Source organism: Gekko japonicus, unplaced genomic scaffold (assembly GCF_001447785.1).
Source record: "Gekko japonicus isolate JY-2015 unplaced genomic scaffold, Gekko_japonicus_V1.1 scaffold890, whole genome shotgun sequence".
In the NCBI taxonomy this organism is placed as follows: domain Eukaryota; kingdom Metazoa; phylum Chordata; class Lepidosauria; order Squamata; family Gekkonidae; genus Gekko; species Gekko japonicus.
Window position 1 is genome coordinate 77,612 of NW_015167565.1, and position 26,704 is coordinate 104,315.

General features: G+C 50.7%; 1 protein-coding gene across 1 annotated transcript in view; it reads right to left on the reverse strand.

The window, feature by feature from the left end:
* TECTA (tectorin alpha) overlaps window positions 1-26,704 on the reverse strand; it is a 130,334-nt gene that overhangs the window by 33,563 nt on the left and 70,067 nt on the right. The window contains exons 10-13 of the mRNA XM_015413812.1: window positions 20,583-21,156; window positions 15,696-16,306; window positions 11,224-11,785; window positions 1,005-1,204 (exon numbers count right to left, since the gene is read on the reverse strand). Coding sequence (XP_015269298.1) covers window positions 1,005-1,204; window positions 11,224-11,785; window positions 15,696-16,306; window positions 20,583-21,156 — 1,947 coding nt within the window. The remainder of the gene's footprint in view (window positions 1-1,004; window positions 1,205-11,223; window positions 11,786-15,695; window positions 16,307-20,582; window positions 21,157-26,704) is intronic.

The window sequence follows — 26,704 nt, forward strand, 5'->3', positions numbered from 1 at the left end:
GTTCGACTTCTATACCGCTCCTTCCCGTAGGCTCGGAGCGGTTTACATGTAATTAGTTATACCTATCTAGGGCCACAATTGTACAGGGGAAGGTGACAGCCTACCAGCACCCAGGCAGCAGGGCTCTCTCTCTCTTTCTCCCGGCTCCTTCATGGTGGGCACTTCACCTCCTGGCACAGCGTGTTTTTTCGGCACAGCTCTTATTCACAGCGACTCCTTCCGGCAAGACCTTTTCCCGGAGCGCGGCTGTGCGACGGCTGCAGCTGCAATCTATGTCCAATTGACTCCGTCGCGCATCACCACGCCTCCGGTCCAATCCTCATCCGGATTCTGCCGCCGCTCCGCATCAGATGGTCGCCATGCTTCTTGCCGAGTCCCCGGGTCTCTGCCATGCCACACCGCTGTTTCCGCCGTCTCTCCTGCTGCACGCCTCCCCGAAAGGAGGAGGGTGCCCCCTGCTCCTAGAGCAAGTACCTATTTATCTACTTGCAGAGCTTTCGAACCGCTGGGTGGGCGGGAGCTGGGACAAGGGCCGGGAGCTCATGGAGTTACTTGCAGGCTTTTACTGATGGAGTTACTTGCAGGCTTTTACTGCCTGCGCCACCGCTCCCTATGAGTTCCAGCTAGGGTTGCCAACACCCAGGTGGGGCCTGGAATTGCAGCTGCTCTCCGGACTACACAGATCGGTTCCCCCGGACCAAACGGCAGCTTTGGAGGGTGGACTCAATGACGTTAGACCCTGTTGAGGTCCCTCCGCTCCCCGAAGCCCACCCTCCTAAGCGCCACCGCAAAATCTCCAGGAAGTTCCCAGCCCAGAGCTGGCAACCCTATGGCATGCCACCTATGGCATGAAGATTAGCTGACTTCAGCCCTCGGTGAAATCCAGCCGGTGGCACAGCTGGCCCAGAACTCGTCTGTACGTTGGTTGACCTCTTCCATGCCCACTGTCAGCAGCTCAGACACCCACCTCCCCAAGAGCCGCCATGTCGGGAACCACGTCTCACCTCATAATATTTGCCGTCAGAGTAGCAGCCGCAGTTGTGGGGAAGAATGCAGCTCTTGCCGTTGAGGACGTAGCCCGGGTCGCACTGGCACCCTTCCACACAGTAGTGGTTGCAGTCGCTCTTCAGCCGGATGGCGGCGCAGCGGGGCTGGCACACGCTCACGCAGCTCTCGTAGTGGCTGTTGGGAGGGCAGCTGACCGCTGGAACGAGAGAGACTGGGCTTAGCCTTGGGGTCGGGTTTTCTCAGTGCCACCCTTGGAACAGACACGCAGCCCTGCCTCTCTCACGCTTCCCTTCCGGCTAGGTGTCCACTTTGGCCCGTGAACGTAGGAGGCAATGCTCCCTCTAAGCTGTGGAGTCCTGTGAGCAAAAATTCTGCTTTGTGAGCTACTGGCATGAAAGTTGTAAGCGAGCGATTTGGCTGCTGCATAAATTAGTTGCTTTGGAGCCCTCCTTCCTGAGCGAAGACAAAAATGTGTGAGCCGGAGGCTAAAAAACGGTGAGCTAGCTCACACTAACTCAGCTGAGAGGGAACACTGGTAGGAGGCCCAGAGCTAGCCAGGGTCTAGAGAAGGGCAGCGAGTCTTGGGGTCTCTGTCCACAGCAGTGCTGACCCTGCCACAAGGCAACCAGGCGGGAGAAGTAGGGGCATGTAGTTCTTGCTCCCCCCCCACAACGAGAACTGTGTTGGAATTGCCACAGGGATCCCACGGGATGGGTGGACAACAGCACCTGTCCCTTGCACACCTGTGGCATATTCAGCACTGTCATTGCTACCAAGGAAAATACTAAGCTACACAGGAAAAGCGGCTTCCTCCCCCCTCCGTAGGGTTGTCAACTCTGGCCTGGAAAATCCCTGGAGATTTGGGGGATGATGCCTGTGGAGAGGGGCTTTTGGGAAGAGTTTGCCCTCTGAACCTGCCATTTCCTCCAAGTAAGTGACCGCTGCAGTCTAGAGATCAGTTATAATTCTAGGAGGAGGTGGAGGAGAAGAAGAAGAAGAAGAAGAAGAAGAAGAAATTGGATTTACACCCCGCCCTTCACTTGGAGTCTCAGAGCGGCTTACAAACTCCTTTCCCTCCCCCTCCCCACAAGAGACACCCTGGGAGGTGGGTGGGGCTGAGAGAGCTCTGACACCAACGGCTCTTTTTCAAGAATAGCTGTGCCAGAGCTTGTGACTGACCCAAGGTCACATCAGCAGGTGCAAGTGGAGGAGTGGGGGAATCAAACCCGGTTCTCCCAGATTAGAGTCCGCACACATAACCACTACACCAAACTGAACTCCAGACCACATCTGGAGGCTGGCGACCCTTCCCCTTCCTGGTCCAGATGAAGATCTTGCTACGTCTCGACATACCATAGAGATGGCAGTGGCACGTAGGAAAGGAGCAGAAAATCTAGGTGGTCCGCAGCCCCAAGTAGTTTAATGATAAGTGTATCTACCAGAAGCAAGGATGGCCAGATAACATATAGAGGACCTATCGGTACTTCGAGGTGACAGGCATGGAGTCCAGTGGCTCCATACGTGAGGCACTGAAGAGTGAGCAGTAGGATATCCAGCACATCAAGAAATACAGAGGTTTCCCACTATGGTGTGACTAGGTATTGCCTCTGTGGGGCATTTATTTATTTATTAATCAGATTTATACCCCGCCCTCCCCCGTAGGGCTCAGGGCGGCTAAGAGGCAAAAATATTTGCAACAATAAAACATAGTTCTCAAAGTTAAAAACAGTAAACATTTAAAAAACCAATCCTAATACAAGTTAATTTAAAGTGCTCGTTGATCTTCACATCCGAAAACTCCAAAAGATGACGGTCCAGTCCAGAGGTTCCCCTAAATCATTCGATGGTTTATTCAATCAGATACGTAAGGTGTTTAGATGTTCAAAAAGTTCCAGTATTTCTGATGTTTCCTTCCTTCCCAAGGCCTCTTCCACCCCCCATGATGGAAGGGGGGGCGGGACGCGGCGGCCCCTACTTGAAGGCCTGGTGGAAGAGCTCCGTCTTGCAGGCCCTGCGGAACTGCATCAGGTCCCGCATGTCCCGGATCTCCTCCGGGAGCTCATTCCACCAGGTAGGGGCCGCCACCGAGAAGGCCCTGGTCCTGGTAGCGACCAATTTTGCATGTGGTAATGAAGCCCCAACTCTGGAAACAAGGGGTCATGCTACGTCCAGAAACAGACAATATATTTCCAGAGAAACTGGTATGGTGGAGCCACAGTTGCCCATGGTGGGCACATTGATTTTTTGTCTTTCCCTGCTATCATAGAGGTCAGCAAGAAGCAGCTCTTTGGCCAAATCCCACTCTCTAAGGGGCGCTGTCTCACCCCCTCCAGTTGCCAAATGCAGAGGAAAAAGAGGACTGGGGAGAATGAGCGGCATCCACAGCAGAGAGATTTGACATGGGGCAATTTTCTGAGGATTTCAACTGCCCTTCTCCCGCTACCTCCAGGAGAAATATTTGCTGAACAGGACTGTACAACCTTTGGCCGAAAAGGTTAATGCAGTACATTGAAATGTGGCTTCATGAGATGGCAACAGCCGGAGGCAAACTAACTTACTCCGTATGTGGAAGTCCTTCTGTACATAGGAGGCGGATTCACCTGCCTCCCTCCACCTCGTGCAGCCCAAAATTCATCTAGCACTCACTCTGCTGTTCTACCAAACCCACGCTGGAACAGAAATTCCCCTCTACATTGCATGCCACTCACTTTCTTTGATTGTTGGATTTTATGGAAGCCTTCACACTGCATGCCTGTTTCACTTCCTTTGATTTCTCAGTTTTATGGTACTGTCTGCCAACTCTCCCACTAAGCTGTGGAGTCTTGTGAGCAAAAATTCTACTTTGTGAGCTACTGGAATTAAAATTGTGACCGAGCAATTTGGCTACTGCAGAAATTAGTTTGCTCTGGAGCAATGCTCCCTCTAAGCTGTGGAGCCTTGTGAGCAAAAACTCTACTTTGTGAGCTACTACCATTAAAGTTGTGAGCCGGCGACTGCAGAAATTAGTTTGCTCTGGAGCCGTCCTTCCTGAGCGAAGACAAAAATGTGTGAGCTGGAGGCTAAGAAATGGTGAGCTAGCTCACAGTCACTCAGCTAGCTCACACTAACTTCGAGGGAACACTGCTCAGGAGTAATATCAGGGGGAAGTTGGAGGGCTGCCATAGGAGAGGGGGAAATTGGTAGGCTTGTCACTTTCCCACCGTAGTGAAGAATCTCACCCCCAGCTTCCACTGTCCACCACTGCTCCTGTGGCCAGCAGGAGAAAAATAAGGTTAAAAAAACGCCTTCAGGCAATGGCATAACAACACTTCCAGGGGAAAATTGGAAGTGACTTAGTCCACTCTAGGAGCTGCCAGAAACTCTGTGGTTTTACCATAGAGTTTCCGGTGATTCCTATGGGGGCGTGACATCACTTCCAGGTTTTCCGTGGAAGGGTCAGCACACCATTCTCTGACGGCATCCCCCGTCCTCCCCCGGGCTTTCACTAGTTGTCAGCTGGTAGCTAGCAACCCTAGGAATTGGAGAAAACTCCCCCCATGCACGCAGGGATCTTTCTCATGGGATCTAACCCACTGTGTGTGACCATGGGCAATGACACCTCATTCGGACGCCTTTGCCTCTCTGAAAACCCATCCCCGTGAGGCAGGTTTTCAAGCCATCGCTCTGCCAAGACATCACGCTGGCATCCCGAAGTAAAACAAGCAAATCCTTCACTTCCATGCAGCCCCCACGACTGCAATCAAGTCCTTGAGATCAGGCAGCCAGGCTGATTTAGAGCCATCAATTTGTGGGTAGAAAATGATCCAGATTTAATTTTTAAATCTTATTAGTGATGAAAATCACTTTTCAATTGATTTGCCAGACGGGCCCGCCTGCTGAAGAGGCTTTGCATCTTCATTTTACGAGGAGCGTAATTGAACAATACATCGTAATCCTATTGACAAGAGGGGCGACTCTCCCTAGAACAAACGCGTAATCTTTCCCTCGCATGTATAGGCTAATAAAATTTGCATTTGACAAAATGAAGAGTGGCTGCTCTTTGGACGGGAGGAGCAACCTACAACTTTCTAGAAAAGGGAGGAAGGAGAGCTTCCTTTTGCAAGTCTTCCCTCTTGCCGAGGGGTCTTCCACCTCACAGCGCTCCCTAAGGACTCTCGGTTTAAAGCTGCAAAGGGTGGGGGCGACCGGGCAGAACGCTGCAGCAAACGGACTTTCCTCGTGCAAGGTATGAACAAAGTCAGCTGCTCTTGCTAAGACCAGATGTGTTGTTCAGACTAAGGCCCCCCAGCCTTTTCTAGCCTGCAGGGACCTTTAGAATTCGGACACCAGGTGGTGGCCAGAATCACAAAATGGCTCCTGCAGGAGGCAGAGCCACACACATGCCTGGAGAAAGTCTAAGTGCCGGGAAGAAGAAGGATCATTTAAACCAGGGGTCATTTCCTGCGGGAGCGCACAGGAGCGGAGCTCCGGCAGTAAGGAGCCCAGGGGGCGGGCACATGCAACAAGCCCCGCCCCCTGCTCCCAGCAGCCCTCAGACGGGCCACCAGGAGCAAGAAGCAGCCAGGTAGGTTGCAGAGCCCCCCCCCGGCCCACCTCCAGGTACAAGCTTTCCCTCCTCTGCAAGGGCAGATCTGCACGTTCTCCCCCCCCCCAATAGCTAGCAATCCAAAACAGTCCAGTGGAGCCTGAGCGGTGGGTGTTGCCTTCAGACACACTTCCGGTGATGTCAGGGGGTGTGGCATATGCAAATAAGCTATGCTAATGAGTTATGCTAATGAGCTCCTGCACCTTTTCTTCTACGAAATGACCCCTGATTTAAACCATACACTGGGAAAAACGAGTGAGAAGATAAGAGAAGAGAGGAGAGGAAGAGACTGGATTTATACCCCTCCCTTCACTACCCGAAGGAGTCTCAGAGCGGCTTACAATCCCCTTTCCCTCCCCCTCCCCACAACAGACACCCCGTGAGGTGGGTGGGGCTGAGAGAGCTCTGAGAGAACTGCTCTTGAGAGAACTTGTGACTGACCCGAGGTCACACCAGCAGCTGCATGTGGAGGAGTGGGGGATCAAACCCGATTCTCCCAGATTACAGTCCGCGGTCCTAACCACTACGTCGAACGAACACTGTGGTGGCAGCAGCCACCAAAGCAACACTGTTCTAATCTGTACAAACCAATCAGATCTTCAGCAGCTGGTCAGAAGGCCCTGAAAGCGCTTGGTGGACACCAGGTGAGATGTCCGTGGGCACCGTGGCACCTATGGGCACCATTGTTGGGGGCCTCTGGTTTAGACGGTGATTTGAGAACTTTGAGCCACTAGAAGGACGCGGAGCTGCATGGAGAACACAAGTACCCCTCGACCCTGAGCTGGCAGCGGCATTCAAGCACAAGCCATGTCCACACCACGGACGCTCCACAACAACAGGCCAGCGGTTAATAACCCAGGGGACAAACCCGAGCCTCACGCCGCTCTAGGAAACCCAAGTTATGGCCAAGGGCATCCCGCCATGCAGTGCCGCGGCGAGCTCATAGCAATGAATCGAAGGGAATGCCAAAGACAGAAGGCGCGTTTGTGCCGAGTGCTTAAATATCTGTCAGGTTTCGTGAGGAACCAATAATTCATCCCCCTTGCTGCTCCGCTTCCTTTATGAAATCGGTGACATGAGAGATAATCTTCCGTGACTCCGGTACACATCTCTTTCATGTCGAGGTATTTGTCGAGCTATTCTTTCTCCCCTGTCTCCTCTTATCTGTGTCATTTTTATCCACCACTTCTCGTTTTTTTGCCGTCAGGTGCCCTAATCTGCGTCCCTCCGCCTCTTTCCCCTCTCCCTGGGAATCCTCAGAGCCTCTCATCTCTCTCTTTCCCCCCCCTTTCCTCATCAGGACCTCCTTCCCCCAAAGCTCAGCCGCTTGTAACCATTCCCCGTCTTCATAACAGGCGGAGCTCTCCCTTGGACCCACTGCAAAGGTAAAGGTAAAGGTTCCCTTGCTCGAAAGCCAGTCGAGTCCGACTCTAGGGTTGCGGTGCTCATCTCCGTTTCCAAGCCGAAGAGCCAGCGCTGTCCGAAGACGTTTCCGTGGTCATGTGGCCGGCATGACTAAACACCGAGGCGCACGGAACGCTGTCCCCTTCCCACCAAAGTGGTCCCTATTTATCTACTTGCAGTTTCTGGCTTTCGAACTGCTAGGTTGGCAGGAGCTGGAACTAGAGACGGGAGCTCACTCCGTCATGTGGCACACTTGGGTCTTGAACTGCTGAACTACCGACCTTCCACAGCCTGCAGTTCAGTGTCTTAACCACTTGAGCCACCGCAGCTCCTGAGGGTTCTGTAAAAAGGCCTTATCTCCATTCAAGGGACAATTGTGACACGATGCCAACCAGACAGACACAGAGGAAGTCCAAGGCAGAGTTTCAGAGAGAGCTCAGAAAAGACTTTGGGCATCGACGACAGACATCTCCCTGAGCAGCAAATGAACTTAACCCTGATGTTGCCTAGTTGGTCCTCAAGGCACTGGGCTGAAATGCAATTGCCTGAGACCCGGGAAAGGAAACACTGCTTCACACAGAGAGCGATTACAATGTGGAATTCGCTGCCCGAGGATTCGATAGATTTGTGGAAGATAAGTCTATCGGTGGCTACTAGCCATGGTGGCTGAGGGGAACCTCCACATTCAGAGGCACTAAAGCCAGGGACAGGAGGCAACATCAGGGGAAGGCCTCAGCCTCTATGCCCTGTTGTTGGCCCTCCAGAAGAGAAGAAGAAGAAGAAGAAGAAGAGATTGGATTTATACCCCGCCCTTCACTACCCAAAGGTGTCTCAGAGGGGCTTACAAACTCCTTTCCCTTCCCCTCCCCACAACAGACACCCTGTGAGGAATGTTCCCTCTAAGCTGTGGAGTCTTGTGAGCAAAAATTCTGCTTTGTGAGCTACAGGCGTTAAAGTTGTGAGCGAGCGATTTGGTTGCTGCATAAATGAGTTGGCTCTGGAGCCCTCCTTCCTGAGCTAAGACAAAAATGTGTGAGCCAAAGGCTAAAAAACTATGAGCTAGCTCACACAAACTCAGCTTAGAGGGAACACTGCCTGTGAGGTCGGTGGGGCTGAGAGAGCTCTTGACAGAAACTGCTCTCTTTCGAGAATAGCTGTGCGCTCCTGCAGGAAATGACCCCTGAACCCGCCAAACTACAGTGGTCCTCTTCAAAGGCCCTGCTTTGGGTGCCCCCACCCTCTGAGCGGCAACCTGGAAAAGGGTCTTCTTTGTGCTGGCACCACAGTTACGGCTCCCCCTCCCCAGGGAGATCTATTTGTCCGCTTCTGTCATTCTTTTCCACCAGCAGGTGAAGCCTTTTTTGTTCTGTCCATCGTTGACCCTTCCTCCCATTCATGTGCTTACGTGTCGTGCCCTAATTATTTCCCCAATTTTTAAAAATAGGTATATGTGTGTGTTTTTTTGCCCTGACCCGGATGGCCGAGGCTAGCTTGATCTTGTCAGATCTCGGAAGCTGGGCAGGGTCGGCCCTGGCTAGTGTTTGGGTGGGAGACATCCATGTAGGGTTGCCAAGTCCATCTTCCACCCCCAGGGGGGGGGGGTTTGGGGGCGTTCCTTCCTGGGTGGGGCATCCCCAACGTGATGACGGATCTCCAGAAACAGCAGTTCCCTGCACTTAAAGTAGCCGGCAGCCGGCGTTTCCCCTTTAAGAGCAGCTGCGTTTCCCTTTTAAGAACGAAGCTGGCTTTTCCCTGCAAGCTTGCAGAGTTCGCGCTTGGGATGAAACACGGGTTGCAGACCCTTAAAGGGAGAGAGGGGGGTGGCTGTGGGTGTTGGGGGTGGGGCTTCCCTCGCTGGCCATCTGGCTGGCGGCGGGTAGAACCCCCCCCCAAAACGGGGGACCCCTGGCAAACCAGGGGGTTTGGCAACCCTACCTCCATGAGTCCAGGGTTAGTGTGCAGAGGCAGGCAATGGCAAACCACCTGTGAGTGTCCCTTGCCATGAAAACCCTACGGGGTCGCCATAAGTCAGCGGTGACTTGATGGCAAAAAAGGAGAAGTCATTTTTCATCTTAATGCTTTTATTGTTTAACGCCTCGGGGACCCTAAGTTCTGTGGAATGGCAGCTTAGAAACACTTTTAAATAAATAAAACATATGTGGTATTTTCGTAACCATTGCTTAGGGCCTGTCTTGTATTCAGCAATTGTAGTGTATTCCAAAGCTGCCATGGAATGCATGATGTATGTATGTGAAACATCTCATTGACTTGTAATGTTAAGCTTCGTCCTGGGCTAGAATCCAAATATATCCAATCGTGTTACTAGCCCAGGAAGCACCTAACCAATCACCTTCAAGCAAGCTCCCTGAGCGGGAACATCCGTAATTGGTCCTCATGCGAACAACCTTATTGGTTGGTATTTGTACAATGGGCGTGGCTACATTAGCCGGGAATGTTTAAAAGCAGGACAGCTGCAATGTAAAGGCTGTTCTGGCTATCAGATGTTGATCCGTGTTGGAGTTGTGTTCGAGTTGAAGAATAAAGCTGTGTTCTTGCTGAATCACTCGCCGACTTCTTTGTTAAGCGAGCGACTTAACAGCAATTGTATATAGATTCCTTATACCTGCTTGGAATTCCTCTTCCATTTCTTTTGTTTTAGGAGCCGGATCTAACAACAGTTATACCGTCAGTAGTTTACAACAGTTATTTTTGATGCCACAAAACACAGGCAGCTAAAACTATATGCGGCACTGAGAACTGCAGTCCAGACGTTTGACGGCTGGGAACGGAACCTGGCCTGCAAAGTTGGGCTTGCTGGCATTTACGTTGCGACATTTCATTTTACCGTCACTAAAACTAGCCATGCTGCAGTAGGTGGCACGAAGGAATGATTTTCATGGGTGGCCCTAGAACAGGGGTCCCCGACCTTTTGGAGCCTGTGGGGACCTTCGGAATTCTGAGTCGGGATCAGAGGTCATTTCGGGGGGGGATCGCAGTTCCCCCGGGTGAGGTACGGGGGGTGGGGCACATGACGAAGCCCCGCCCCCTGCTTCCGGCCCTCATTCAGCCAGGAGGAGGCAGGAGAAGAGGGAGGGTAAGTTGCTTCCTCCCTGCCTCTCCCCACCCCTGCCTGCCTGGGGCCAGGGAGGGCCTTCGCGGGGCTTCCTTGCACTCCCGCCGGCCTTGCAGGTCCACCGCCGGGCCCCTCATGGGGCTTGGGGACCGTTGGGGGCAGGGGTGGTGGTGGCCTTATGACACATTTCCGGTGATGTCGGGGTGTGGCCTTATGACACACTTCCGGTGATGTCAGGGGGTGTGGCATATGCTAATGAGTTATGCTAATGAGTCCCCCTAGCTCTTTTTCTACGAAAGGTCGGGATGGTGGGTGCAACTGCAAAATGGCTGCCACAGGAGACTGAGCTAGCCACAAAATGGCTGCCCCAGCTTGCCTTCAGTCACACCGTGAAGATCCTTGTGCTGTGGTGACAGCTGCTGCCAAGGCAACATTTTTAAATAATCTGCACAGCCAATCAAATCTCCAAAGGCCCATCAGAAGCCTTGCTGGGCAAAAGAAGAAGAAGAGGAGGAGGAGATTGGACTTATACCCTGCCCTTCAGTCGGAGTCTCAGAGCGGGTTACAAACTCCTTTCCCTTCCCCTCCCCACAACAGACACCCTGTGAGGCGGGTGGGGCTGAGAGAGCTCTGACAGGAACTGTCCTTGAGAGAACAGCTCTGCCAGAACTGTGGCTTGCCCAAGATCACCCAGCAGCTGCAAGTGGAGGAGTGGGGTAAACGAGAGAAGAAGAAGGAAGAGGAGGAGGAGATTGGATTTAGACCCCGCCCTTCACTACTGAAGGGAGTCTCAGAGCGGCTTACAAACTCCTTCCCCTCCCCGCAACAGACACCCTGTGGGGTAGGCGGGGCTGAGAGAGCTCTGACAGAAACTGCTCTTTTTCAAGAACAGCTGTGCCAGAACTATGGCTTGCCCAAGGTCATCCAGCAGGTGCAAGTGGAGGAGTGGGGAATCAAACCCGGTTCTTCCAGATTAGAGGCCGCGCACTTAACCACTACACCAAACTGGCTGTAACCCACCTGGACCCACTCGCTTTCTAAAAAACACTCAACGGGCGCCAGGAAAAGAGTTGGCAGACCCCCCCATGGTGCCCACGGGCACCCCATTGGGGACCCCCGCCCTAGTGATTCAGAAACCGGCAGCTCTGCTCACAGCATGAGGTGAAGTTCCTCCAGCCCGTGACGGCGATCCCCTGGGTTTGGCAGGTGCTGGCGTAATTCTGCAGCCAGCTGCAGGCGGTCTGCACGGCTCCGCCATCGATGCAGGTGTCGAACAGGCAGTTCTTGTAGAAGAAGCCGGGGTTGACCTTACTGTGGCACCTGGAGAAGACGCCGCTCTTGCTGGGGATCAGGCTGCACAGCTGCTGGGGCTTCCAGAAGCCTTCCACCTTCCCGCAGGCCGGACACCGGTCGCCGCAGCCCACCTGGCAGAAGGGGTCCCGTTTGGCCCAGCTGTGGCCGAACTCGTGGATGCTGGAGACGGTCAGTCCCGTGGCGGTCTGGAGATCGTCGTCGGGGTTGCCGTTGTATCTCCCGCAGAGGCCGAATGTGCCGTTCTGGAGGCCCCGTGGGACGGTGACAGAAAGGAACGTCTTCCAGTCGTACACTACCTTCAGGCCAAAGTCGGTCTCCACGACGATGTGGAAACCAAAGGTAAAGATGTTCACTTTCCCTTGGCCCAGCTTCAACGGCAGGTAAAGGCGCTCGTTGTTAATCTGCGAAGGGAGGAAAGGAAGTTCGTTAAAGGGGGCCGCAAGCCGGGTTGCCAACGTCCAGGTGGTGCTTGGAGATCTCCCTCTATTCCAGTTGACTTCCAGATGAGCAAGATCAGCTCTCCTGGAGAAAATGATTCCAGACCAATTACAGTCCACGAATTTGCTTCTTCTTCTGTTTCTTTATTTTACATCGTGCAGTGCTGCCGCTGCTTCCAACCATATCCATGTGGCTACAGATTTCCCGGGTAAGCAATCTGTTTCCCCTCAATGCTTCGCCAGGTCGCTTTCACTGTTCCCTCTAAGCTGAGTGAGTGTGAGCTAGCTCACGGTTTTTTAGCCTCCAGCTCACAAGTTTTTTGTCCTCGCTCAGGAAGGATGGCTCCAGAGCAAACTAATTTATGCAGTAGCTCAATTGCTTGCTCATAACTTTAATGCCAGGAGCTCACAAAGTAGAATTTTTGCTCACAAGACTCCACAGCTTAGTGGGAGCATTGGTCGCTTTATACTTGGAGCTGTTTTACAAACAGATTACAATATAGTTACAACCAGGGGTCATTTTTGCTCACAAGACTCCACAGCTTAGAGGGAGCATTGGTCGCTTTATACTTGGAGCTGTTTTACAAATTACAATATAGTTACAACCAGGGGTCATTTTTGCTCACAAGACTCCATAGCTTAGAGGGAGCATTGGTCGCTTTATACTTGGAGCTGTTTTACAAACAAATTACAATATAGTTACAACGCAGGGGTCATTTCCTGCAGGAGCACACAGGAGCAGAGCTCCAGCAGTAAAGAGCCCAGGGGGCGGGCACATGCAACAAGCCCCACCCCCTGCTCCCAGCAGCCCCCAGTCAGAGCACGAAGCAGACACGTCAGTTACAGAGCCCCCCCCCATCCAAAACAATCCAGTGGCACCTTTAAGACCAAGTTTTATTCAGGTACAAGCGCTCCCTCCTCTGCGAGGACACATCTACACGTTCCCCCCCCCCAATAGCTAGCAATCCAAAACAGTCCAGTGGAGCCTGAGCGGTGGGTGTTGCCTTCTGACACACTTCCGGTGATGTCAGGGGGTGTGGCATATGCAAATGTTATACTAATGAGCTCCTGCACCTCTTTTTCTACGAAATGATCCCTGGTTACAACTCTTATTCATTTCCTCTTTTTCAAGTGTGAGTAATCAAGGTTTTTCCACTCTTACCCCATGCTCCACGTCTCCTACTCACAATTAATCTGAGGCAGCACTGCATGACGTAAAATAAAGAAACAGAAGAAGAAGAAGCAAATTTGTGGACTGTAATTGGACTAGAATCATTTTTGCAGAGTGAACGCTGGCGGGGTGCCACCTTGGTTGAGTCACTGCGGTCCATTTGTGGCTGGAACTTTCCTGGAGAAAATGGCTGATGGGGAGGGTAGACTCTAAGGCATTGGACCCTGCTGAGGCCCCTCCCCTCCCCAAACCCCACCCTCCCCAGGCTCCACCCCAAAATCTCCAGGCATTTCCCAACCCAGAGCTGGCAAGTCTAGTCACAAGTCTTGAAAGACAACTCAGCGAGGGTATCCAAGGTTAGCCGTGAAGCTCAACCTATGGCTTTGAGCAAGTCACCAACGCTCGGTCTAACTTAAGTTATTTACCAGATGTGGCTTATACTCTGCCCTGAGCTCCTTGGAGAAAAGATAAGGTACATATGCAGTGAAATAAAAATGAAATATGACGCTTACCAAGGACGAAACACCCCCAATTTATGATAGTAAACCACGCAGGCCATAATTCTGGCTCCAGGTGACGTTGGATTAAGCCCACAGAGCTAAATATAGAGCGCATCCATTTTCAGTGTCTGTCTTAAGTTATCTTGCCCATCTGACCACATGGGGAAGTTACGGTGCAGCAGTTTTAAGGCTGACAACCTCTAATGACTCTTGACTTCCAAGCTCCAGGAGACCATATATCCACCTACAGAAGGGTAGTCAAAGAGCAGCTGACCCGTAAAGGATTGGGCAAGACTTGAATCCATGATCGGAGGGGCCGTGGCTCAGAAGCGTCTGCTTGGCATGCAGAAGGGCCCAGTTTAAATCCCGGGCATCTCCAGTTAAAAGGATCAGGCAGTGGGCAATGCTCCCTCTAAGCTGTGGAGTCCTGTGAGCAAAAATTCTACTTTTGTGAGCTACCGGCATTCACGTTGTGAGCGAGTCATTTGACTGCTGCATAAATCAGTTTGCTCTGGAGCCCTCCTTCCTGAGCTGAGAGAAAAAAAAATATGTGTGAGCCGGAGGCTAAGAAACAGTGAGCTAGCTCACACTGACTCAGCTTAGAGGGAACACTGGCAGTGGGTGATGGGAAAGACCTCTACTTAAGACCCCGGAGTGCCGCTGCCAGTAAGAGTCAACTGACCTTGATGGAATCAGTGGCCTGATTCCGTATAAGGCAGCTTCATGTGACTTCTAGGGACGCACAAGTACCGTGCCTGGCCTATTATTAAGGCACGGTGAAGTGTGGCTCAGGTGTCATTAAAGAAGAAGAGAAGAGATTGGATTTATACCCCGCCCTTCACTACCTAAAGGCGTCTCAGCGCAGCTGTCAATTTCCTTTCCCTTCCCCTCCCCACAACAGACACCCCGTGAGGTAGGCGGGGCTGAGAGAGCTCTGAGAGAAACTGCTCTTTTTCAAGGACAGCTCTGAGAGAACTTGTGACTGACCCAAGGTCATCCGGCAGCTGCAAGTGGAGGAGTGGGGAATCAAACCCGGTTCTCTCAGATTAGAGTCCACGCACTTAACCACGACACCAAACTGGTAGGTGGGGCTGAGAGAGCTCTGACAGAAACTGCTCTTTTTTCAAGGACACTTCTTTGTCAGAACTACGTCTTGCCCATGGTCATCCAGCAGCTGCAAGTGGAGGAGTGGGGAATCAAACCCGGTTCTCCCAGGATTAGAGTCCACGCACTTCACCACTACACCAAACTGGCCCTCTGCAGTACAATGCAAGTTAAATCTTGTGCGGGAGAGTGGCTGTGTACCAACATATTTCCAGCTGTCTCTGGAACGGCAAGTAACTGACCCAACTTCACTCTGACCTCAACTAAACGAAAGACCCACCGTGAGAGGGATGGACTCCAGCAAGGAAGCCACGAGGGCCCTCGGTTTGCTAGACCCTGAGCAAGGCTGTTACTGAAAGGACAATCTGGAGGATGTTAATGCAGAGGGTCGCCAGTGGTCGGAAGCAACCTGACAGCACGTAACCCACACAGAACAAGTTATTCCCCCCCCCCCCCCCCAAAATTTTCCCCCCCCCCCCCCGTCTGTCTCTTCCTACTACTGGGCCTCTTCCATTTGGTGAAGTCTGCAGGCGCCCTGATCTGTTCAGGCTAGATCTCGTCAGATCTCAGAAGCTAAGCAGGGTCGGCCCTAGTTAGTACTCGGGTGGGAGACCGCCAAGGAAGCTCAGGGTCGCGACGCAAAGGCAGGCAACGGGTGTTCATTCCTTGTCTCGAAAACCCCTATGGCAGTGGTGGCGAACCTATGGCACGGGTGCCAGAGCTAGTACTCGGAGCCCTCTCTGTGGGCACACGTGCCATCGCCCCAGCCAGGCCCAGACCATCATTAAAGTGTCGAATTCTCTGCCAAATAATTTTAAGTAAATGAAAGCATTTGGGATTGCTTTCCTTACTTTGTTTGGATCATCTTAAGTTAATGTATGAGTTGTTTTTTTCTTAAGAAAAACCTCAGTATTCAGGTTAAATGGCCGTGTTGGCACTTTGTGATAAATAAGTGGGTTTTGGGTCGCAGTTTGGGCACTCGGTCTCTAAAAGGTTCGCCGTCACTGCCCTATGGGATCGCCGTGCGTTTGCTGCAACTTGCTGGCCCTTTCCACCGCCACCGCAGGCACAAAGCGGCCCCCGGCAGTAGCTGACTTACCAGGACGGTATGTTTGTAGGCCCTGTGGATGACAATGTTGTAACTGAAGACATCCACCTCCACCTGTTTCACCCACAAGGCCAGCGAAGGATCCCGGTCCTCACTCTTGGCGGTGACGGTGAAGTCGGGGAACGTCTCCGGCCTCTCCGACCGTTGCCGGGGGATGGTGGTGCAAAGGACCAGGGGGCAACTGCTCTGGAAATCGAAGGCGAACCCATCGAAGGTCAAGTAGTGGCCGTAGCCGGAGATGATGCAGGAGGCGTCCGTGCGGACCTGGCAGTAGTAGAGGCCGCTCTCTTCCAGGCAATACTCGTCCTCCTTGCAGGGGATGTTTTCGCAGTGCACGCTGTTGTCGGAGCCGTTGCAGTAGCAGAAGTACTGGCAGTCGATGTCCATCCAGAAGGACTGGTTGGTGGACAGCTGGTGCCCCTCGAAGACGCAGCCGCATTCGCTCCTAGGGATGCACTGGGCGTCTCGGAGGGCAAAGCCCTCGTCGCACTGGCAGCCTTCCACGCAGCTCTCCAGGCACACGGGCCCCGCTCCCAGGCTTTCGCAGGTCTCCGTGCAGGTCATGCACTCCTCAAAGTGACTGTTTTCAGGGCACGTGAGAGCTAAAGCAAAAGGGGGGGGGTAAGGGAAGAAAAGCTTAACAAACCACTGGACTTTTCTACATCCTACTGTGCTGCTTCTCCACACTCAGCTTCGACGGTGAACAACTCAGTATAGAGGTGCAACATAGTGCTTGGGAGGCACGAGTTCAAATCCTGATTTGCCTTTCTGGTTTCCATACTATGGTCTAAATTGAACCCAGGTCTGCGTATCTGTCCTGGACGGCCCAGGCTAGCCCGATCTTGTCAGATCTCGGAAGCTAAGCAGGGTTGGCCCTGGTTAGTACGTGGACGGGAGACCACCAAAGAAGAAGAAGAGATTGGATTTATACCCCGCCCTTCACTCAGAGTCTCAGCGTGGCTTACAAACTCCTTTCCCTTCCCCTCCCCACAACAGACACCCTGCGAGGTGGGTGGGGCTGAGAGAGCTCTTTCAAGAACTGCCCTTTCGAGGACAGCTCTTGTCAGAACTATGGCTTGCCCAAGGTCATCCAGCAGCTGTAAATGGAGGAGTGGGGAATCAAGCCCGGTTCTCCCACTTAACTACTACACCAAACAGGCTCTCCAGTTCAGGGTTGCCATGCAGAGGCAGGCAATGGCAGATTACCTCTGCTCGTCTCTTGCCTTGAACAACCTTCAGGATTGCTATGGTTGTCTGCGACTTGACAACATTTTCCACCACCAGGGCTGTGCATATTCCACGTATCTGCAATCGGACAATTCTGTCCTGAGCGCAGAATCCAGTGTCCTGGGAGAATTCGCTTGTGTTAGTTGTTACACAAGAGTCTAGCCTGTATGGCTCCAAACTGAAGGCTGAACGCTGAACACGCCTGGTAGAGGATGCAGCAGTTGATAGGGGCAGCGCCGCCCTCAAGACAGCATCTGTATTTTTTTTTTTTACAGATGCAAAAACTGTTATGAAAATGTGGGCAAAAGATTTGGGATATGAGCTGAAACGGGAGGAATGGAATAAGATTTGGGAAACTAACATTAAAATCACTAAATCGGCAACTTTTAAAGAAAATATCTACAAGGTAATAAACAGATGGTATTTGTACCCCGCTAGGTTGGCTATATATTCCTCTGTAACATCAAATTTAATTCCGATGAAGCCAGAATTGTTTTTTATTGAATATGATCCCTAAAGAATTCGAAAAGACTGAGAAAATAATTGTGATACATTGTGTGACTGCCGCTAGGATTAGTTACGCGAAATATTGGAAATTTGAAAAAATCCCGGAAAGAGGAGAAATAATAGATAAATTGCTAAATATGGTTGAAATGAATAAATTAACATTAGCTTTAAAAGGGAAGGACGAAAAATGTTTCGAGAAGACTTGGACAAAATTGTACAAATGGGTAAAAAATATTACTTGTATGTCTTAATTTGGTACTATAAGCTTGACTGTGGGAAGATTCTTTACTTTGAAGGAAATTTGTATAAGCGAAATATTATTGTGTATAATGGAAAAATTAATAAAAAAGAATATTAAAAAAAAACACAGCATCTGTATGAGCTTCCAAGATGCTTAGAATGCTCTAGATGGGTTCCTATTTCATGCATTCTGTTCTATTTACACTGCTATGCTAAGAGGCGGGTTGAGACCATTCACAAATCCCAGAAACGTACCATCACCAGCTCCCGGCAAGCAAAAGGATTTCCTTGTTTACCCTTTGAACAGAGGTTAAGCACACTCGGTTTTAATATCGCTGATCAGCCATGACTCAGTCCTGCCCGGCAATTCAGGTTGACCATGCAAGTTCCCTGGATACAAGTTTCCTGCCATATCACAGCCTTTGCCCCCCTTTGCATCTAGTAAGGAAGATCCAGTCCTGACCTGGATAGACCAGGCTAGCCCAATCTGGCCAGATATTGGAAGTTAAGCAGGGTCAGCCCTGGTCAGTATTTGGATAGGAGACCCCCAACGAAGTCCAGGGTTGCTGCACAGTAGCAGGCAATGGCCAAGCACCTCTGTTCTGGTCTGATCTTGTCAGAAGTGAAGGAGTCAGCTGGCAGAGACACTACTACATCCTTACAGTTCAAGGACTTATTTTGAATTTGAAGAGAGCCAGTTTGGTGTCGTGGTTAAGTGCGCGGCCTCTAATCTGGGAGAACCGGGTTTGATTCCCCACTCCCCCACTTGCACCTGGCTGGACGACCTTGGGCAAGCCGTAGTTCTGATAAGAGCTGTTCTTGAAAAAGAGCAATTTCTGTCAGAGCTCTCTCAGCCCCACCTGCCTCACAGGGTGTCTGTTGTGGGGAGGGGGAGGGGAAGGCGTTTGTAAGCCGCTCTGAGACACCTTTGGGTAGTGAAGGGCGGGGTATAAATCCAATCTCTTCTTCATTACAAATTGTTTGTGGAAAAACTCCACCTGTGAATTTCTACCTGTGATCAACTTTACCAGTGAACTTCTACCTGTTGCTTATGGAAAATTTGTTCTGAGTACTTTATATGTCTCACTGTTATTAAATTCATTGATTACTGGTGTTAAAATTTGGGCACGTGCATTTCCCCCCCCCTTGTTTCCATATCTTGCTGTGCCACCACCTTTCATCTTAGATCTAGAGCTCCAAGGAATACCAGGGTCATGACGTGGAAGCAGGGAATGGCAAACTACCTCTGAAGGATTCTTGCCTTGAAAACCATCTGGGGTCGCCATAAATCGGCTGTGACTTGACAGCAAAAAAAAAAAGGGGGGGGGGAGACCCAACTGTGGAGAGTCCCCCCCCCGTGCAAATCCCCCTTGGCTGGAGGTGGGGGCAGATTCACCCTGTTTTCTAGGAAAAAGAACTCTCTATTCCAAGTTCGAGGAAGTCCAATAAAACGGCCATTTAATTTAACTCTAATTGCTCCAATTAGTTTACGAGCTCTCCACCTCCTGATTCTACACTAATCGGATTGGAAGACAATCTCTAGGCGCTCAGCCTAGTGTTTCCTATCCTATCTCCTCCCTCCTGATTTATCCCCTCTGGTTGGAGAGCAAAACCACCGGCCCAATGCCTTTTGAAGGACTTCGCCAACCCGGGGTTTATAGGGCTGCTTTTCGAGTGTGGCCATCGGCAGCAGACGGAAGAGATTCAGCGGCAAAGAAAGCAAAATGCTTCCCGCCCCCGCCGCCATGTCTCTCTCGTGCAAATTAGTCTCTGCTATTACACCACTTCAGGATCTGCATTGCAATTTACGAACACTCCTAATGCAGCGGAAGAAAGCTCCTGAGGTCTCCTGAAAACACATTCTATAAAATTACTTAACTGGGAAAATTAGTGGGGAGAAGGACAACGCTCCTATGCCATTCTGTTTATATTTATTTTAGCAAAATGGCCCTCATCATCGCAGGCAGGATCTGTGCGGAGGGAGGGTCTGTGTTTTGCAGAGATCTTTCTCTTTGTGTGTGAGAGACGGTGGTGGTGATATGTGAGCTTTCCAGGGCTGGAGTCAGCATCCCCTAAGGTGGGGCAGCTGTCTGGGCCCAGGGATTCCAAAGGGGCCCGCTGCCACGGAATGCTCCCCCTGTGCACTTCTCCTACCACCTGTCCAACAAGGGGCTTCCAAAGCAAGGGAGAAGCAGAAGTGGTTTGCCATTGCCTTCCTCTACACAGCCTTCCTTGGTGGTCTCCCTTCCAAGTACCTGCCCTGCTTAGCTTCCAACTTATGGCCACCCCAGCAAGGGGCTTCCAAGGCAAGGGAGAAGCAGGGGTGGTTTGCCATTGCCTTCCTCTGCAGAGCCTTCCTTGGTGGTCTCCCTTCCAAGTACCTGCCCTGCTTAGCTTCCAATTTATGGCAATCCCAGCAAGGGGCTTTCAAGGCAAGGGAGAAGCAGAGGTGGTTTGCCATGGCCTTCCTCTGCAGGGCCTTCCTTGGTGGTCTCCCTTCCAAGTACCAGCCCTGCTTCGCTTCCAACTTATGGCCACCCCAGCAAGGGGCTTCTAAGGCAAGGGAGAAGCAGAGGTGGTTTGCCATTGCCTTCCTCTGCAGAGTCTTCCTTGGTGGTCTCCCTTCCAAATGCCAAACCTGATGAGATCTTATGAGATCAGGCTATACCGTACTGCCTTCCCACCCAGAACTAGCACTATACACAGTATAAATCTGAGAATCGCATCCAAAGACCCAATGCATGCAGTGGGATTTTTAGGCCCCGTCCTTCCCATGGCAGTTAGCTTACAGAGCAGATCCAAGGTATAAAGGTGCGGCAGGGAGTAGATGTGGACCAAGAGCCGCAGGAGGCCGGGCTTGGCTCTATTGGCTTTGCTTTGCACAAAAGACCAGGTCAGACTTACGGCAAAAGTTGAAGCTCCTCCACTGGCCGATCTCCACTTCGGCATTCTTACAGGCACTGGCATAGCGAGCTACTGAGTCGCAGAGTTCCGACTGGTTCCCACCGCTCTGGCACAAGCGGAAGAGGCAGGTCCGGTAATAGGCGGACACATTCACCACCGAGTGACACTCCAGGAAGGAGCTGTTGGTAGGATCGTTGATGATGCCGCACTTTGAGCGGCTCCGGTAGTCTTTCAGCAACTCCGAATCGTTGTTGCAGGCCTTGAGGAGGTCGCCGCATTCCCCATTGCAGATCTCGTCGAAGGTCGTCCAACTGTCCAGGAAGACCACCAGGTTGTCCGTGCATTTCCCGTTGGGCAGACAAAACTCATCACTGACGTTCCCGTTGAAAAAGCCGCAAAGACCCCCGGTGCAGTTGAAGTAGATTGTCGAGAGACGGATCTCCATGATCCCAGAGTCTAAATACTGGATATTCACAAGTCCTTCAGATTCCACCACTGTTCCGTTTTTGCTCCGGTAAATTTCCAGTTGGCCAGAAGGGTGAAAATACGGAAGTTCTGTTTTGTATCCATTGACCTACCAACGAAAGAAAAGAATGAGTGAAGAGAACAGTTGCCAAGAAGAGCACTGTAAGCCCATTATATCTCTCTCCTCTTGCTCTACCCTACAAAGGATAAGCAGAGCTGGGCAGATGGAGGACAGGTAGGGAAACAGTGAAGATGCAGTGGATGAGATGTTGTGACGTCCTCCTTATTAGGGAGGACTGGGTTCCCTTTAAAAGTGGTTTTTTTATTTTATTCTACTAGGTCTATACGGCTGCCACCAGGAAATTTAAGGCTTGCCAAACCTTTATACTTTAACGTTGCTCTTACTATTTTGGTAGACCGAGTACAAGGCTTAAGAGGAACTATGTGGTCATGAGGAAGTATTTCTTTCACAACTGGTATACTTAAATAAAAGAGGATTTATTGAAGTAATTCATAAATAAAAGGGTAGAACAATGTAACCAGTAAGGAGTAAATCATGAACAAATGCTTAGTGTATCACACACAATCTGCTCCCTTACTGACAGGGATCTTTCAGGTAACTTTGTATCACTTTAACTCAAGGTCATATACGTTTACTGTTTCTCTCCAGGACATACAGCCTTTCCTATAACTTGTCTTCAATTAAGCTTTCATTTAATTTTTCCTATTCTCTCAGCCTTCCTTCTGCTTCTCACTTCCCTCACACACAGAACTAACTGCTTGTCTAACTCATTCCCCACACAGAACTAACTGAACTTATCAACTGTCAACCTGTAACTGAAACTCTAGACTGACATACATACTCCTCCACTCATTTTAACTTCCAAAACCCCTCCCCCTCTCTGTCAACCACCAATCATACCATGCTTGCTTCTCTCAACTACTCTAGTCTACTTACCACAGCCATGCAACCAAACTTTTAAAGACACACACACACATAAAACAAGGAATCGCCACAGATGTGTTTTTGAAGGTATGTGAAAATCTGATGACGCAAGAACAGCTGAGAGCACTCAGGATTGTTTGCCATAACAGATTTCTCAAGTGGAGAACAATCAAACTTCCTGGTAATCGAAGGACTTTTCTGCGCATTGTGCAGTGACTCTTCATACATTATGCGTCTCCGAGGAGCTTCCTAAAGACCATATGGTGTATGTAAAGTATACCGTTAAACATATTAAGTGTTTCGCTAAAACATATGAGCAACCCTACTGGATTAGACCAAAGATCCATCTAAGTTCACCGACTCGTTTTTTGCTTAGGGCCAAAATACAAAATGTGCCCAACGTCGGCTGGGTGCATGACCCAATGACAGTACATTGCGGGGCATGTGAAAATCTGAGGAAAGGGGCAAAAAGCCCCCCCCCCGTTGCTGTTTCTACTGTCAAAAGCAGGGTGGGGGGAAAACAGGAAGCTCCATCTCCCCCTCACACCACTAAGCGAACAAGTGCTGTTAAAAGTGAGCTCCCCTGGGCTTCCGGTTTATGGCAACACGCAGGCAGACATATTTCCCAGACGTCCCGGGGATGTAAACTGCACACCAGCGTGTGGGAGGGGGTCCGACGGGTTGTGACCCCCCCGTAGTCTTGGTAAAAGGCTCCCAGCCAGGGGGCTTTTGAGGGGCGACCTCTTCGATGGCCGAAAGCTGGAGTATTTTCAAGATTAACGATAAAAAAGAAAAGAAAAGATTGACTCTGTTTTTAAAGCACGTGAATTTCTGCAGGCACAGCTTGGGGAACCAGAAGAGGGCAAAGAGGAGGAAAAAGAAAGCAAATCTGATGGTGAGTTGGGCTCGGGGTCTTCGGACGAGGACTCCCCCTCTGAAAAGGGGCCCGCTGACCCCAAAAGCCCTTATAAACTGAGGGTTAGAAAAGATAAGAACAAATAAGGGCTGAAGGACTCTGATTTGTGCCTGAAAAAATGTTGAAATAACTTGGGAATGCTCTGGGAACTTCTTTAAACAGTTAAAGGGATGGTTAAATGATAATTAATCTAGCATAACCGACTACATTCATTGTATTATTAGTAGCTTTTTGAAAATAGCATGGTGTTAAGCTGATGTATGATCTCCTACTCTTGAGATTTTAGTTAGTTGTGGGTCTTTTTTCTTTATTCCCTAGATGTAGTTCCCTTTCCTATATTTTCTATTGTAGTTTTGTAGTCTGAAAAAAAAACCACCAATAAAAACCTCCCCCCAGGGGGATGAAGAAGAAGAAAAAAACTGAGCTCCCCCAATGTATGTTAGACCACGAGTCGGGGAGTGCACTCATGACCTGGCATGCGTTGGGAGTATTGTGTATTTTTGGCCCTTAGTAAACCTACAAGCAGGCCCCGAGGGCAAGACTTCTCCCCCAGCATCTGGTCACCAGTGGCAGACTGCCTCTGAACAGTGAGGTTCCATCTAGCTATCATAACGGGCACTGATAGCCATATATTCCACCCGTCCATCTAATCCCCCCCCTTTTTTTTAAAAAAGGCAGCCAAACAAATATTGCCACATTTGGGGGCAGCGAATGTCAGAAATCGTATGTCGTGTGAAATAGTACTTTCTTTTTTTTCTGTCCCGAAGCCCCTGTCCGTCGGCTCCTTCTGTCTGAATCAGCCCCAGTGCTCTGCATAGATGGTCTTGTAATATGAGGTTACTCACTCCAGAAAGGCAAGTCTCATGCTGTACAGAATGGAGGGGAAAGATACCCCAAACACCCAAAGGTCACTCACTGGCCCATCAGACTTGGGGGTAAAAGACCTTTCTGAATAGAAAGTATAGCACTATGGTCCAGAATGTAGCTAAAGGCAAGCCAGCCGATTACCCCAAAGGAAATCTAACGGGGGGCCTATCTTTTCTAAGACACCAAACTCTATCCTAGGCAAAACAGAGCTTCAAACTAATACACAGGGTAAGAGGAAAACCATAAGAACATAAGAGAAGCCAATGTTGGATCAGGCCAACGGCCCATCCAGTCCAACACTCTGTCACACAGTGGCCAAAAATACCAGGTGCCATCAGGAGGTCCACCAGTGGGGCCAGGACACTAGAAGCCCTCCCACTGCCCCCCCCCAAGCACCAAGAATACAGAGCATCACTTGCCCTGGAGTCCCTATCTATACCTTGTGGCTAACGACCACCAATGGAACTCTGCTCCAGATATTTATCTAATTCCCTCTTGAAGCCATCCATGCTTGTAGCCGCCACCTCCTCCTCCTGCGGCAGTGAATTCCATGCGTTAATCACTTTTTGGGTGAAGAAGTACTTCCTTTTATCCGTTCTAACCCGACCGCTCAGCAATTTCATTGAGTGCCCACGAATTTTTGTATTGTGAGAAAGAGAGAAAAGGACTTCTTTCTCTACCTGCTCTATCCCATGCATAATCTTATAAACCTCGATCATGTCACCCCTCGGCCGTCGTTTCTCCAAGCTAAAGAGTCTTTCCTGATCCCAGTGAGAGTCCATACAAAGCGAGCCAGAGTTTACCTTTTATACCCCGGAGGTTCTCGGTCACCTGTACCATCCTGCCATGGTTAGGAAGGGCTTCACCACACAACACATGGAGCAGACAAACACACATGGAGATACCTTATACTGCATCAGACCCAGAGTCCATCAAGGTCAGTCTTGTCTACTCAGACAGGCAGCGGCTCTCCAGGGTCTCAGACCGAGGACATTCACATCACCTCCTGCCCGGTACTTTCAACGAGAGATGCTGGGGATTGAACCTGGGACCTTCTGCATGCAAAGCAGAGGTTCTTCCACTGAGCCACAGCCCCTCTCCTAAAGTGCAGATCTCATCCCTGTGGTCAAGTAAGTCTCATCACAAAGAAACCACAAGGTTCCGCATTAAACTTCCGACATATCCCATCACTTACGAAAATTGCAGTCGCTCCAAGGCAACTTTTAGTACATCCAGTCTGACCAGACAATACTGAGTTTGATGGGCCAATGGCAGGAGTCATTTCGTAGAAAAAGACGTGCAGGAGCTCATTAGCATAACTCATTAGCATACCTTATTTGCATATGCCACACCCCCTGACATCACCGGAAGTGTGTCAGAAGGCAACACCCACCGCTCAGGCTCCACTGGACTGTTCTGGATTGCTAGCTATTGGGGGGGGGGGGACGTGCAGATCTGTCCTCTCAGAGGAGGGAGAGCTTGTACCTGAATAAACCTTAGTCTTAAAGGTGCCACTGGACTGTTTTGGACCGGGGGGGGGGAGCTCTGCAACTTACCTGGCTGCTTCTTGCTCTGACTGAGGGCTGCTGGGAGCAGGGGGTGGGGCTTGTTGCATGTGCCCGCCCCCTGGGCTCTTTACTGTCGGAGCTCCGCTCCTGTGCGCTCCTGCAGGAAATGACCACTGGCCAATGGTACAGGGCAGCCTCATGTGTCTGCTATCTACAGTGGTTTGCTTTTAAACCCAATATGATCTCAAATTGATTCAAGAATTGAAAGGGCATGCAAAAGAGATGACTGTCAGTTGCATTAACCTGCAGGCATCCACTGCAAACATGCATTTACTGGAAAGAACAACTAGGCCGTGGAGGTGTACGAGGCACGGCAGAGACAGAATGTAATTATTAAGAGTTTTTACAAGTGGTTTTCACAGTAAAACATCGTTGCAAGCATCAGGTTGGCCGGGAAGCACACCTGCTGCTCTTAAAACCTCTCTCTCCTGCTTTCTATCATAGGTTATTAACATTCCAGCGCGGAAATAAAGAGCACGAGACAGGTGCAAAGGCATAGCTATTCCAAAAAATGCTTGTAAAAGAAGTTAATTGGCTAGTGCAGAGACCCTGTGTGAAGCACCTCTGATTCCAGCCACCAGGTGGCAGTGACGCCCTATGCCCATGAGCCAACTCTCCAGGCAAAGTTTCAACAAGGTCGAGAGACCCTGGAGAGGACTTGTTCCTAGAGGATAGGAAGGTGGCCTCGCTGGGTGAGCAGTTTCTTCCCCTTCCCATCCTCCATGCAGAGTTTCTGCAGGTTTTTGTGGTACTTCAGAAACCTGTGGCTCTTGTTTGAGAAGGAATGACAGTAGGGGAAGAGAGAAAGAGATGCATGTTTGGGGCTTCCAGCTCTGGGTTATGAGATGTTTGGGGTGGACCTTGGTGAGGGTGGGGCTCAGGGAGGGGAAGGACCTCAGTGCCATAGAGACCACCTTCCAAAGCAGCCATTCTCTATATGGGAAGTGAACCAGCTCCTTGAACTAAGCCCAGAAAGAAACAGATGACTGGCAAAACTAGGGTAACATAAGAACATAAGAGAAGCCAATATTGGATGAGGCCAGTGGCCCATCCAGTCCAACACTCTGTCACACAGTGGCCAAAAAGACCAGGTGCCATCAGGGGGTCCAGCAGTGGGGCCAGAACTCCAGAAGCCCTCCCACTGTTGCCCCCGCCCCCAAGCACCAAGAATACAGAGCATCCCTTGCTCCAGACTGAGAGTTCCTATCTATACCTTGTGGCTGATAGCCCCTGATGGACCTCTGCTCCATATAAGAACATAAGAGAAGCCAATGTTGGATCAGGCCAATGGCCCATCCAGTCCAACACTCTGTCACACAGTGGCCAAAAACACCAGGTGCCACCAGGGGGTCCAGCAGTG